The following is a 14,425-nucleotide window of genomic DNA, read 5'->3' on the forward strand; positions in this document are numbered from 1 at the left end:
AATAGAATTAGTTTCTTTTGCAATTTTATGTATTTAAAAGCATTATTTTGTGAAGGGTCCTCTACATGAACACACACACACATACACACACACACACGCGCCTACTCCTGAAACTAGTGTTAATAAAATGGGTAGGAACACCCCAGACAGGGGGAAATTGGTTGGAGAGGAGAAAGGCCCGTTTAAATTTTGGTGACAATAATATCGTAGATTATAAGAAAAATATGATTTGTTAATGTTGGGATAACAAGGCTAAATTAGAAGTCAGTGCAAAGACTAATTATTGCTGTGAAATGCTGTTGGAGACAAATAAAATTTGATTTGTTCCGCCCAGCAGAGGTGCGCGTTGGAGCCACTACGTCTCACTCAATGACTTGCTTTTGTTAACCAGGAACGTATTGAATAGCTTACCCAGGAGCTGGGCTATGAAATAACAACATTTGGGCCTGACATCGTCAAATGTTTGGATGTCTGCAAAACCCTCCCCATCCAGGCTTTCAGCCCATTCTCTTGTGCTCTATGTTGGGAAGCTGGTGCTGCTGATATTTTTGTTAATCATTTTTTAATTGTGTCCCACTCTCTATGACCCCATTTAGGGTTTTCTTGGCAGACACTAGAACCATTTCCTTCTCCATTTCATATTACCTTTGAGGAAACAGAGGCAAGCAGGGTGAAGGGACTTGCCCAGGGTCACAAAGCTAATAAATGTCTGATGTCACATATGGATTCAGGTCTTCCCGATTCCAGGCTCAGTGCTCTATCCACTGCAGCGCCACCTACTGGCCTTCAGCTACTGATATGGTTTGCCCCATTTTATGGAAGAGGGAACTGAAGCTTGGAATCCTGAAATGACTTGCTTAGTGATACTTATTGCACAATTAGCAACTGTCAGTCTTCCCGATTCCAAGTTCACCACTCTGTTCCCTGTTCTTCCTCACTGCTTTTCAGATGTCATGCTGCACCAACGTGTTAGCATGATGTGTATGTGAGAGTGTGTGTGTGTGTGTGTGTGTGTGAGAGAGAGAGAGATTAACCAGGATATTTAATACGGAGGAAGGGGTGCTTTTAATTGCTGGGGGATTATCTGGGCTAATTTCTTGTGCCTTTAGGTTTGGATTGTCTGCATTGGGAGTCAGCCTCCAGAATGCCTCAGGAGTGCAAGAAGGGCAAACTTGCATTGTCTCAGCTTCCCAAGGAGAACTTTCCTCCTTTGTGGATTTCTGTGTCGCTTCAGCAATTCCTTGACTTTGAAGAAGGCAGCTAGGAAAGTTGTGTCTCCTTGTCCCAGGTGTGGTGGCGAGAGTACTGGCTCTTGAGTCATTAAATCTGAGGTGAAATCCCATTTATGTTACCTCGATGACCTTGGGCAAATAATCTGCTTCCTGGGTCTCAATTTCTTTTTGTATAATGGCTAGCATTTATGAAGCTCCTTTTGTGTGTATGTGTGTGACTCCCCAGCAGCAGCATTCTTTATTTTTCTAATTTATTACTTATTCATTTTTTTTCATCCTTTTAAAATGTTGAGTTCCATGTTCTCTCCCTTCCTCACCCATTGAGAAGGCAAGTGATATGATATCAATTATACATGGGAAATCCTGCAAAGCATATTTCTGTATTAGCCATAATTTTTTTAAAAGCAAGAACAATAAAGTGAGAAAACTATAATTCAATTCGCATTCAGAGTTCATCAGTTTTCTCTCTCCAGAGGGGGGGATAGCATTTTTTCACCATGTGTCCTTTGAAATTGTGTTGGATCATTGTCTTAATCTGAATAACCAAGTCTTTCACAATTGATCATCATTACAACATCGCTGTTTATCAGGCACAATGATCTCTCTCGGTTTGCCTCACCTCATTTTACATCAGTTCATATAAGTCTTGCCATGTTTTTTCTGAAATCAACTTCCCCCCACTCTCTGGCCTACTCATTTCTTATAGCACAATAAGGATTCCATCACAATCATACACCACAACTTCTTTAGGCATTCCTTAATTGATGACTATCCCCTTGATTTCCAACCTTTTGTCCCCACAAAAGAGCTGACATCATTTTTTTTTTTTTTTTTTACATCTAGGTCCTTTTCTTTGTTCTTTGATACAAGCATAGAATGCTTGGACAGTTTACTTACTACTCTCTACAACAATTCATTAGTGTTCCTATTTTCCTTCATTCCTTTCAGTATTTGTTGTTTCTGATCAGTATAAAGTGGTATCTCAAAGCTGTTTTAATTTGCATTTTCCTAATTAATAGTCATTTAGGTTTTTCCATATTTTTGTGGGTTTTTTCCCCAAACTGTTCGTTCTCTTTTATATTTTTCTTGCATCATTCTTATTTCTTTTCCCAATTTTTCCTCTCTCATCCATCTTTTAAGTTCCGAGTATTCTTCTTGTGCTTGGGTCCAATTAGAATTTTTCTTTGAGGCTTTGCTTATGCTTGTTTTCACATTGTTGTCATCTTCTGAGTTTATGTCTTGGTCTTCCCTGCCCCGTAGTAGCTTTTTATGGTCAAATTCTTGTTGTTGTTGTTTGCTCATTTTTTCATCCTGTTTCTTGACTTTGAATTTAATGTTAAAGTTGGGTTTTGGGGGGAAACTGTCCCAAGCTTTAGGCTTTTTCATGCTACTGTTTTCAGAGTTAGTTCTGGAGGGTCTGCATATTTCTGGTACTTCTAAAATGGTGTGATCCTGAGAAAAGTATGATCACTGTTCTCCTGATCTATACTCCAGTCCTTATCTAGGAAAGGCCCCTGTTCCTTTGGACTGACCACAGATATTCTTCTTTACCCTAGAGCTACAATCCAGAACTATATATAGGTAATAGAGTTGCCAATTAGTGCCAGCAAAGGATCTTCTGTAATCTTTTTCTGACCAATTATCTAGTCTCCTAACTGTCTCTGGACTGAGAGCTCTTGAAGTTGCTGTTGCTGTTGCTTCTACTGTCACAGCCACTGCTGGTGCTCTCTCCCTGTGCACTCCAGGCCAGTACCCATCCAAGTATTATAGATCTCTCCAGCTGACCTCCTAAGATTTTTTTTAATTTTAATAATAGCTGTTTATTTTCAAAATACATACATAGTTTTTCAACATTTGCCTTTGCAAATCCTTGTGTTTCAAATTTTTCTCCCTCCTCTCCCCTCACTTCCTCCCCTAGACAGCAAGTAATACAATGTATGTTAAAACATGTGCAATTGCAAAATAACTGTTTGGACATAATATACATATATTGTATTTAACATAGACTTTAACATATTTAACATGTATTGGTCTACCTGCCATCTGGGAGAGGGGGTGGGTGAGAGAAAGGAGGGGAAAAATTGGAACAAAAGGTTTTGCAATTGTCAATGCTGAAAAATTACCCATGTATATATCTTATTAAAAAAAAAAAGTAATGAGGGCCTGAACTAGGATAATTGTTATGGGGGCAGAAAGAAGGGGATGGCCTTTTAACAGAGAAGTTGATGGATTAATACATTAATACAATGAGACATATATGTTTGGACTTAAAACCATAGGAATGGGTCTTGCTTGATTAGGTCTTTTTGTTATGAGTTTGGGTGTAGGGGTTTTTCTAGGGGTGGAGATGGAAGAAAATAAATGTTTAATAATTTAAAAATAAATTTCAATTTAAAACAAACAAAAAAATAAAAACATGTGCAATTCTATGCATACTTCCACATTTATCATGTTGCACAAGAAAAATCAGGTCAAAAAAGGAAAAAAAAAAAAATGAGAAAGGAAAAAAAAAAAAAAAACACCACCACAGAAAAAAGGGTGAAAATGCTGTGTTGTGATTCAGTCCCCACAATTCTGTCTCTAAGTGAAGATGAGTCTCTCCATCCTAACTCTATTGGAATTGGCCTGAATCATCTGTCTCATTGTTGAAAAGAGCCACATTTGTTCACAGTTCATCACCTCATAGTCTTGCTGTTCTTGTGTATAATGTTCTCCTGGTTCTACTCACTTCACTTCACTTCAATTTAGGCTTCTCCAAAATCATGTTGCTGATGGTTTCTTACAGAAGAACAGTATTCCATAACATTCACATACCATAATTTATTCAGCTATCCCCAACTGATGGGCATCCACTCAGTTCCCAGTTTCTTGCCACTACAAAAAGGGCTGCCACATGTCCCTTTCCCTCTTTTGTGATCTCTTTGAGATACTAGATCAGTAGAGAGTCTGCTGTTCTATAAGAAACGATCAGTGGGAATTAATCGTCCTATAATCTTGCCATTGCCATGTACACGGATCTCCTAGTTCTGCTCGTTTCACTTAGCATCAGTTCACGTAAGTCTCTCCAGGCCTTTCTAAAATCATCCCACTGATCGTTTCTTACCAAACAATAATGTTCCATAACATTCATATATCATAACTTATTCAGCCATTCTCCAATTGATGGGCATCCACTCAGTTTCCAGTTTCTTGCCACTACGAAAGGGGCTGCCATAAACATTCTTGCACATGTATAGGTCCCTTTCCTTCCTTTAAGATCTCTTTGGGATATAAGCCCAATAGAAACAGTGTTGGGTCAAAGGATAGGCACAGTTTGATAACTTTTTGAACATAGTTTCAAATTGCTCTCCATAATGGCTAGATTCACTCACAGTTCCACCATCAATGTATCAGTGTCCCACATCCCTTCCAACATTCGTCATTATTTTTTCCTATCATCTTAGCCAATCTGACAGGTGTGTAGTAGCACCTTAGAATTGTCTTTGCAAGATGATATGATAATTTGGTTTCCTCATGACTTACTCTGATTCCTTTAATCTCTTTTTCTTCTCTTATTGCCAAAACTAACATTTCTAATACAGTATTGAATAGTAATTAGTGATGGGGGCAACCTTGTTTCATGCTTGATCTTATTGGAAATGGTTCTAATGTGTCCCCGTTACATATGATGCTTGCTGATGGTTTTAAATAGATGCTACTGATTATTTTAAGGAAAACTCCATTTATTTCTGTTCTCTAGAGTTTTTAATAGGAATGGATATTGGATCTTATCAAATGCTTTTTCTGCACCTATTGAGATAATCATATGATTTTTGTTAGTTTGATTATTGATATAATCAATTATGCTAATAGTTTTCCTAATATTGAACCAGCCCTGCATTCCTGGTATAAATCCCACTTGGTCATGGCATCCTTATCTTTTGTTGACTGCCTCTCCAAAACTTGATTTGAGGTTTATTTTAAGGTTGGAGGAGAATTTGGAGAGAATTCAGCTGGATGGATAGCTTCCTTTAATCTGAGATCTTCTGGATAACTCTTTAAGATTCACAGAGCACTTTACCCATATTATCCCATTATCTTCACAACAACCCTGGGAGGAGCCATTACTATCCTCATTTTATGGAAGCTGATGTAGTTAAGTAATTTTCTTTGTTGTCACGTCATCACAGCAAACAAGGACAAAGTACTTACTCTGTGAATGGCCCCGGATTACACAATACACAACAATTCTGGGAGGGAGGTGCTGTTCTTATCTCCATTTTACAGAGGAGGAAGCTGAGTCAGGCAGAGGTCATGTGGAATCCCCAAGGTCAATTTCTTCAGACTCTTGGCCCAGCATTATCTCCAGCTCACTACTTAATGCCCCAGATGTAAAAATAACAATAACACGAGGGTGACCTTTGTGACCCCTCCCAAGTTTAGATCAATGATGTGAACTCTCTTGGTGTCTTCCTTAGTGTCTGCCCTAGTCATCCCCTCCCTGCCCTCCCCACCTGAACATAGGGCTCTGCCCTTGGAACCACACTGGCCTTTTGAAGTCCTGCTTTGACCTTGTCCCAAGCCTGCAAAGCACATCGTGGACGGCTCTGCCCATCGCAAGGCAGGCCAGAACCCCAGCCCATCTCCACGCTGTCCCCTCCTAAGGCTCCATTTTGTGTGTTTTCTTCCCTCCCGTTTGATTATAAGCTCCTCGAGGGAGCTGCCTGTCATGCTTGCTTTTATTCGTCTCCCAGGGCTAACTGGATATCTAGCACACAGTAGGTACTTCCCACGTTCCGTCCACCCTTGTGTCCATCCATTTAGCTCTCTAGTCTGTCCCTGCTGATCCGGGTGATGCTCTCGCTCCTGCAGCTCTCAGCAGGAGTCGCTAGTGTGCTCAGGGCTGTTGAGTCAGTCCTACCACCTCACCCCAAGGTCACCGCGGGCCCTTAGGGAGTAGCTGCTGTATTTCCAGGGAATGACTTTATGCTGGACTCATTATTTAAATAATTAAAATTAATTGCAGCAAGCAAAAATCTCCATATCTCCTTTTCCCATCACTTAATTTCTGGGTGTGCGCCGAGTGTCCACAAATCCTTCTTGGGCATTTTCCCAGTCATAATCATTGCACTTTGTGGTTTGCAAAGGTACTTTGGCTGAAATGGGAACAAAACAAGAGTCTACATTTGGAGAGAAGCGACTTGTCTTGTGTTTACTTCACTGGTCTCTCAATTGCCACTTTAACAAAACCACTGGTTAACACAAAATCATTTATCCAGGTCATGACTTCTAGTTTTGGACTCCTTTGCAAACTAACTCTCCAAAATAACTCGGAAATGAAGGTTCCTGAATTATTCAGCAATGCCCAACCCACTTTACACAGACGCTGAATTTATTGTGACGTGCCTTCATTTCACTAATTCTCACTTTTTTCCTTACTGCCTTTCCCCCTCTTATCACCCAATCTGGCCCTTTCTGCTTTCTCAGCTGAAGACGGAGGTCAGGGGTCTCCCTGGATTTAGTTGTGGGGGGAGCCTGAGCAGTTCGGGCTCCTTACTCTCTCCTTACGCTCAAGACCGTGCAACCCCAGGGGGGAAGTGATTTAAAGCACAGGTTTGGCTGCTAACTAGGGTCCTCCTCCAAGCAAGAGGGGTAGAAAGGGCTTCAAAATCCAGTCATTCACATGAAACAGAAATCAGATATGGAACTGCTTATTCATAAAATAAATGGTAAGCACGAAAGTTGTCACAAGTATAAGTAAAGAGAAGGTTTATTGTATTGGGATACGATAGCATTAGTACTATTAAAATTCTTAAGCATTATCCCGACTGCTGAACAGACACTATAGTTCATCTGGGCTCTGCACTGACCAGACCGCCCCCAAATCTCCTGGCAAACCGGCATTTTCAGTCATCATCATGGTCATTTCCTTTAAAGATCCATTAAACCCTCAGTGCTTCCCACTCAGTAGCCAGGAAGGCAAACTCTGGGAATCCAAACGTCCCGGCTCCCCTTCTGTCCTAAATGGGATTATTTCAAGTCATGTCAGTTTTTCCACATTTCTTTTCATTAAATTACACACAAAGCAGGTCATGTTGTTGTTGGAGGAATCGGAACCTTTTGAGCATTTGAAAAAGAAATTTTAGACTGAACTGAATTTAAGATTCCCCTTCTCTCCACTGGTACCACTGCCGACATTATTGGGCCCTCCTCATTTCTCACCTGCCAGGGACTTCCTCTTGTCCATCCTCCACACTCCTACCCTATTGATTTTCCTAAAAGTCAGGTGCCACTTCCCTGACCAAGAAGCATCGGTGACTTCCCATTGCTTTTACCATCAAATGAAAGGTGCTCCATCTGGCACTTCAAGCTGACTGATTGATGACACATTTTCCCATCATGCCCTCTACCCTCCAGTCAAAGAGCTCACTCTGTTTCCTGCTGTGTAGACATTTCAGATTTTCCCTTGGCTTGGCACTGCCTTGTCTCATGTGCCCACGATGCTCTTCTTCCTCAGGTCTCCTCTTAGAACCCTCCAGCTCCCTTCTTCAGGAAGCCTTTCCTGTTTCTTCCAGCTTTTAGTGTCCTCTTCCCCAGTCTCCATGTATTATTTTGTGTGTATCCTCCATTTTCTCTTCTATGATAAATAAAATAGAGGTTCCCTGAGGTCAGGGGCAATCTCACTTTGTCTTTGTATCCCCGTTGCTTGGCACTTAGGTGCCTAATAAATGCTGATTGATTAAAGATCCAGATTTGGAACTTGTTGTCAGGACTTTAGCAGCCCCTGAATGGTCACTGGGGAAATGGCCTGACCCGTTGGACTGTCCACAAGGTAAATGAGAAGCCATTGTATTCTCTTTCAACTGATTCTTACACTCAGGGACTCTCCGAATCATCTCTTGTCTGTGCCCCCCTGAAAATCTTCTGCGGAAAACCGACCTCACGGGCCCTGGCTCCTTCTCATTCCCTTACTGGACCCCATCTTTTCCCATCATGCCCCTCTCTGCAGCACCTTGGAGGACCCGCTCCCTGAATTCTCTGTAGATCGCAGTGCCCTGTAACATGCAGCCAGACAACATCATTAGAAAAACATTGATGTCAAGAAGCTGGGCCTTTGTGGGGCACTACAAGCCCCAACGCCTTTCCAGGGGCTATCCAGGTTGGCCCCCACTTTGGGGGATCTATTTTCTGCCCCTGGAAATCGGCAATTGCTGTAGAATCTCACTTGGCCAAGCTCGCCTGTTCCATTGGGGGATGCTCCTCCAGAGGCCCCTGCAGCTCCTGGGGCCCCCACACTGTGCAGCCTCCATAGGTTCTTCCCTATCTCCTCCTTTGGGATGTGCTCCAGGAGTCTGGCGTGAGAGGGGCTGAAAGCAATGGCGGAAAGATGTGTGCTCTGAAAGGAGTTCATGGGGCATGATGGATAGACTGCTGGGAAGCCTGGGTTAGATGGTCTCTCATCTGTGGCCATGAGGTGGCGCCATAGTGAACAGTGCTGCACCTGGAGTCGGAAGAATTGGATTCTAATCCAATCTGAGGCACACGTTAGCTGTGTGACTCCTGGGCAAACCCTTCATTTCTGTCTGCCTCAGTTTCCTCATCTTAAAATGGGGATCATACTAGCCCCCTGCCTCCCAGGAGTGTTATGACAAACAGTTCCTTTCCTTCCTTTCCCTTCCCCCCATAAAACGAGGGAGTGGAACAAGCTGCCCTCCTTGTCTTTTGATGCAGTAAAGGCATATATTCCCAGACGCAGCCACTTCCCAATGCAATCGCATTTAAGAAGTGCAAAAGTTTGGATGTAAATCAGAGGTTCTTTTTTTTTTCCTCCAGACTCATCCTAGCGGCGAATAGAGATGAATTCTACCATCGACCATCCAAACTGGCTGACTTTTGGGGCAGCAACAATGAGATCCTTAGCGGTAAGTTCTTAGAAAGTGTGATTGGGCTTGACTGTACCGGGATCGCAAGGAAAGGGGCCTGTCCCCATGACGGTCACTCCTGGGTCGGGCTCTGACACAGAATGTTCTTAAATCACCTACCTCCCAATGAGCCATTTGGGGCTCTTGCTGCTGGTCGGTCCATCTTCGTGGGCCTCTTTCTGGTTTCTTGCACCTTTCCCACCAAGGCCTCGATGTCCAGTGGCTACCGTGGCATTGTGGTCCTCTCTGGCTCTGACTTTCTGGAATTCTTACTCTGGTTCTGAGGTTCTCTCCCATCATTCACATCCACACACCTGCCCACAACTCATTATTTTTCTTCATTGATTCCTGCTTTAGGAACACTGCGGTATTGGCCTACAGACTCTTCCCTGATCACATAATACTGTTACAAAGGTAGCTTTGTGCCTCTGTTCATAAGTTTGCCTTCTACCCACAATCATAAATGCTTAGAGTTAAGTGGGATCTCGGGCTGTCCCGTCTCTGTCCCAGAGAAGCGGCTGTCTCCTTCTTAAGGATGTGCTGGCGTCAGCTGGGAGCCCTTTGGTTAATTTTCAGCATGATTTATGACTTAGAAATCGGTAAACACACATATTGGATTTAAGATATATTTTAACATGTTTAACATCTATTGAATTGCTTGCCCTCTAAGGGAGGGGGTGGGGGAAGGAGGGGAAAATCTGAAACCCCAGATTATGCAGGGGTCAATGATAAATTATCCGTGCATACGTCTCAAAAATAAAATCTTTAAAAATAAAAATAAAAAATAGTTTGTGACCCTGAGCAAGTCACTTAACTCCAATTGTGTCAGCAAAAAAATAAATAAAATAAAAAATAAAAACAAAATAAAGGTAAAAATAATAAAACTACTACTACTAAAAAAAAAAAAAAAAAAAAAAAAGAAAGAAAGACTACAAATCAGGACTTGATTTATTTGGCAATTATTTCCTTAACTGCCTAGGTTTAAGAAAATGATGGAGAAAATGTTAATAATACAAATTCAACTGGAAAGTGTGAAACAGCTGGTTGTTAAATGTTCACCAGTACAAGCCTCTACTTGAGGATCTTCCGGGCCCCATCTAGGCAGTCCATTCCACTTTGTGACTGTTTTCATTGTTCCTGCCTCATCTTTGGCTGGCAAAATCCTCTCCTTCCTTTAACAGTCATGTAATCCCTTTTCTAATTCCGCAGCCAGAAGGGATTCTCCCTTCCTGGTACTTCAAGGGCTCTCGCCTTGTGCCTACCTCTTAAAAGCACCTGTACTTGTTTCATTTCCCATTATATCATCTTTATTTGGGCATGTGTGGGATGGAGTTATGTTAAATCCCTCTTATCCAGTTTGAGTACTTGGAGGCGTCTCTAGGTACAACAGAAAGTTTTAATTCAGCTCGTGCAAGAAGAGGGCCAACATCGTGTCTGAGCAGTTCAGAATAGAGTGGGAGCGTGTTGAGGGTGGAAGGGTATCTAAAGCACCAAGATGGAAGTACACTCCCCCCTAAAAATGAATTTTTAGATTCATTGAATGAAATGGAAAGGAAGCAGCTATTGACCAATGGTCAGCGCTGTGGTCTGTTTCCTGGGGCACGTGACTTCCTGAGGCTCAGGCCTAAGGTTTGACTTTTCTGCCCTAGAGTCCTCTGAGAGTGTAACTTAGGCCTCGGGTCTGATCCGCTCCATCTCACAGTGTTTTTGAGAAATATTCATTCATTTCATCCAAGTGCAGGGTTTTTCTCCCTCCCCTCCCACCAGATGGTAAGCTCTTTGAGGGCAGAAACCTGTTTATGCCCAGGACCTTGCATACTACATGGGCTCAATAGATCCTTTTGAGTGTGGATGAACGTTTTAAAGTAAAAAAGTGGGGGAGCCTGGAGAGCTCTAGCCAGGGTCAGTCTTCTCCATGAATGGGGCTGGCGCTACCTGGACGAACAGTGAGAAATGAAGGGCGGAGCGGCCTAGACCTTGGGAAGGAAATCTCCATCCTGAGCCTGCATGGAAAAGACAGAGATTTTTAGCTGGGTTCTTCCTCTTCTTCCATAAGATTCGTGGCAGTTGTAACTAGTGTGAGAACCTGTTGGCTGTATCTAAATGTGACCGACTCCATCCGAGCAAGATTTGAAGTCGAAATGGGGCCTGAGCATTAGGCTTTGAGGGATCGGCAAACCATTGTTTAGGAACAGGGGCTGTGGCCAGTCGTGGCTGGCTGGCTGTCCCGTGCCAGCAGAATCCAAAGCTGTACCGATCAGCTTAGGCCAACATTTCTCTAGGTCATCCAGTAACCTCTCCCCCTCCCCCATTCTCTTCTTTTGGGACATGTTCTTTGGGGGCCCGGGTGCTAATGGGAATGTTCCAGATGGGCCCGTTCCCTTGGTGTGGGTCCCACACCTTCTGGCTTCAGAGATGGCGTCACTGTCGGCACCCCTATTTGCAAGTTGACATATGTGGGAGAGGAGAGATATTAGACTGACTCCCAAACCGAAGGTCTGCATGATCTCATGGTTGTGTGTCTGTGAAACCTGGACAATGTGCTGCCTGCACCAGGCCAGGAAACTGAACCATTTCCATTTGAATTGTCTTAGAAAGATCCTGAAGATCCCCTGGCAGGATGAGGTACCAGACACTGAGGTTCTTTTCTGAACTGAACTGCCGGGCGTTCCAACTCTACTACAGAGGGCACAACTCCACTGGGCCGGCCTCATTGTTTGCCAAACACACGCTTGCCAAAAAGATTGTTTTATGGAAAACTCACACGGAGCCGGCGCTCACGAGGGGTCAGAAAAAGCAATACGAGAACACTCTTGAGGTCCCTCTGAAGTACTTTAGAATCGATAGCATGACATGGGAGACACAGGCACGGGACCACTCAGCATGGCAGGCCCTCATCGGAGAAAGTGCTGCGCTCTGAAGTATCGCAGAAGTCGCTCCAGATGTGCAAGGGGACTCCTTGTACCAGCCCTGTGGCAGAGCGTTCTGAGCTCACGTGGACCAGCTGCTATAACTCTGCTCTAACATAGTGTCGCCACGTTGGCCCTCTTCAAGAACGAAGGACAACTTTCCCCCACCCTCGGGTGGCGGCAGATGCCCTTTGATATGCTAGACTTGTGCTTATGTCTGTTCTGTGGGCAGCCAGCTCCTCTCAGCATCCAGCTCTTAATGCTTTCCAGCTTGGTGGGACTGGCCACAGTTCACTGGAACCAGATTAAGAACCTGTGGTCACTTGTGTTAAGGAAGAGCCGTTGAGTAAAGGAAATTGGGAAGATCATAATGGCTCCCTTAGTGTCGTGTTTGTAGTATCCAGAGTGCTTTTATATCCATCTTCTCATTTCATAAAGATCTAGACACCTGGATTTGAAGGAAACATTGAGCTCATGTAGCCCAACTCACCCCTGAGTTTTGAATCCTCTTAGCAAAGTGGAAGGTAATTTTGTGGTAAGTAAAAGAAAGTCCTGGTTTATATAGCAAATAGTAAACTTAGCGGTGGTACAGATTGAAAATAAAAACAGCTGTTCAGTTGTTTTCAGTCATGTTCGACTTTTTGTAACCCCTTTTTTGGGTTTTCTTGGCAAAGACACTGGAGTAGTTTGCCATTTCTTTTTCTGGCTCATTTTGCCATTTCTTTTTCTGGCTTATTTTACATGTGAAGAAACTGAGGCAAACAGGATTAAGTGACTAGCCCAGGGCCATACAGTGTCTGGGGTCAGATTTGAAGTCTTAAGTCTTCCAACTCTAGCCTCAGCCCTCTGTCCACTGCGCCACCTTGCTGCCACAAAATGTAAATAGGCCTATAGTCTAAAGAAGAATGTGGTCAGATTAGTGGACAGGAAGTCTGTGGTACAACCTGGACTTGTCCGGAGCATGTTGATTCATTTTTGAGGGTGGATTCATGAAAAAGAAACCGCCCCTTCCATTAGCTCTCGTTTTATAGGCTGTCGGGCCCTGGTGGATGGGAGCCAGTGTGCCAAAGCCAGGGGGCTCGGGATGCTGCTCTAGCCGCAAGCTTGAGTCTGGCCCTGCCCCCTTTCTCCAGTGAAGAAAACCCTAAGTTCTTCAAGAAGTTGGAGCCATTGGAATGGAAGCTTCTGGCTGCAGTGACTTTCTGTTACTGCTCTGCTCTTCCCTGTGGTGAGAAAGCTGGTGCAGAGAAGGTGCTCCCCCTGCTACACCTCCTCCCCCAGCTCCCTTCATTTCCGAGGTCCTGACTGTCTCTGAATCCCTGCCAGATGCCAGGCAAACAGCCTCTTCCTCTTCTGAAGCTACGACTCAAGTGGCCCTTTGATGAGACAAATCTGAATTTTAATCAGCCAGTCGCCCAAAGCAAGGTGGCAAAACATTAAAATCGATCTTTGATGTTGTGGGGGAGAGAGGGGGCTCAGAGCCTTTTTTTCTTTTCCTGTTTGAAGCTGGGGAGAGGAACAGGAGCTTTTCTGGCTCATGAATGCAGCTTTTTCTCATTAAATGGGACTGGGATAAAATGGAATCTTCTTTGCCTTTGGGAAGTGACCCTCGGGTATGTGACCACAGACTCACGGATGTGACCGCTTGGCTTTTGCCACGAGATCATCCCTTTGACTTTCACGTCTTTGTTCTTCGTTACCGTCTTCAAGATGGGCCGGAATCGCACACGGTTCGGTGGTGATCGTCCCCTTTCAGCTCTTCCTCTAGCGGCCTGGTGGATGCAAGGTCACGGCAAGAACGCCGTCCTCTGTTGTCAAGAAAAGGCTTCTAGCCCGTGATTAACTTCTGCCATGGATACGAGACAAGGAGTGTGAGCAAGAGAACGAAAATGGCCTCCTCTCACATGAGCACCGGGGAGCTTTACCCACTTCCTCTCTTTAAACAGACCCTATCTTGAGAATCCCCCTACCTGCCACCTAGAGGAGGGGGTGAGGGGAGGGAGGGAAAATTTAGAACAGAAGGCTTTGCAAGGGTCAATGTTGGAAAATTACCCATGCATATGCTTTGTAAATAAAAAGCTTTAATAAGAAAAAAAGATTAATTTTTAAAAAGAGAGAATCTCCTCAATGGAAGCAGTGTTATATGGAGTCTCCCGCCCTTTATCTATACACCACCCAGGAGCGCATCCCATCAAGGCCACGTCTTTACCAGTGTTTTCTCCTGTCGGAGAGGGCCGGATCCACGAGTTTATGTCATATTTGCTGTAAGAGGCTTCCTTCCAGTTGCAGATTTATAAGAATTGATTATGGATCCGCTTCCCAGAGGTCAGCACTGGGAAGGCAAGGACCAATATGGAAAAGGCCCTCTTCCTCTCAAGGGGCT

General features: G+C 43.8%; 1 protein-coding gene across 1 annotated transcript in view; it reads left to right on the forward strand.

The window, feature by feature from the left end:
- Positions 1-14,425, forward strand: part of TANGO2 (transport and golgi organization 2 homolog) — a 144,816-nt gene that overhangs the window by 80,872 nt on the left and 49,519 nt on the right. The window contains exon 3 of the mRNA XM_031948998.1: positions 9,045-9,133. Coding sequence (XP_031804858.1) covers positions 9,045-9,133 — 89 coding nt within the window. The remainder of the gene's footprint in view (positions 1-9,044; positions 9,134-14,425) is intronic.

Source organism: Sarcophilus harrisii, chromosome 1 (assembly GCF_902635505.1).
Source record: "Sarcophilus harrisii chromosome 1, mSarHar1.11, whole genome shotgun sequence".
Taxonomy (NCBI): domain Eukaryota; kingdom Metazoa; phylum Chordata; class Mammalia; order Dasyuromorphia; family Dasyuridae; genus Sarcophilus; species Sarcophilus harrisii.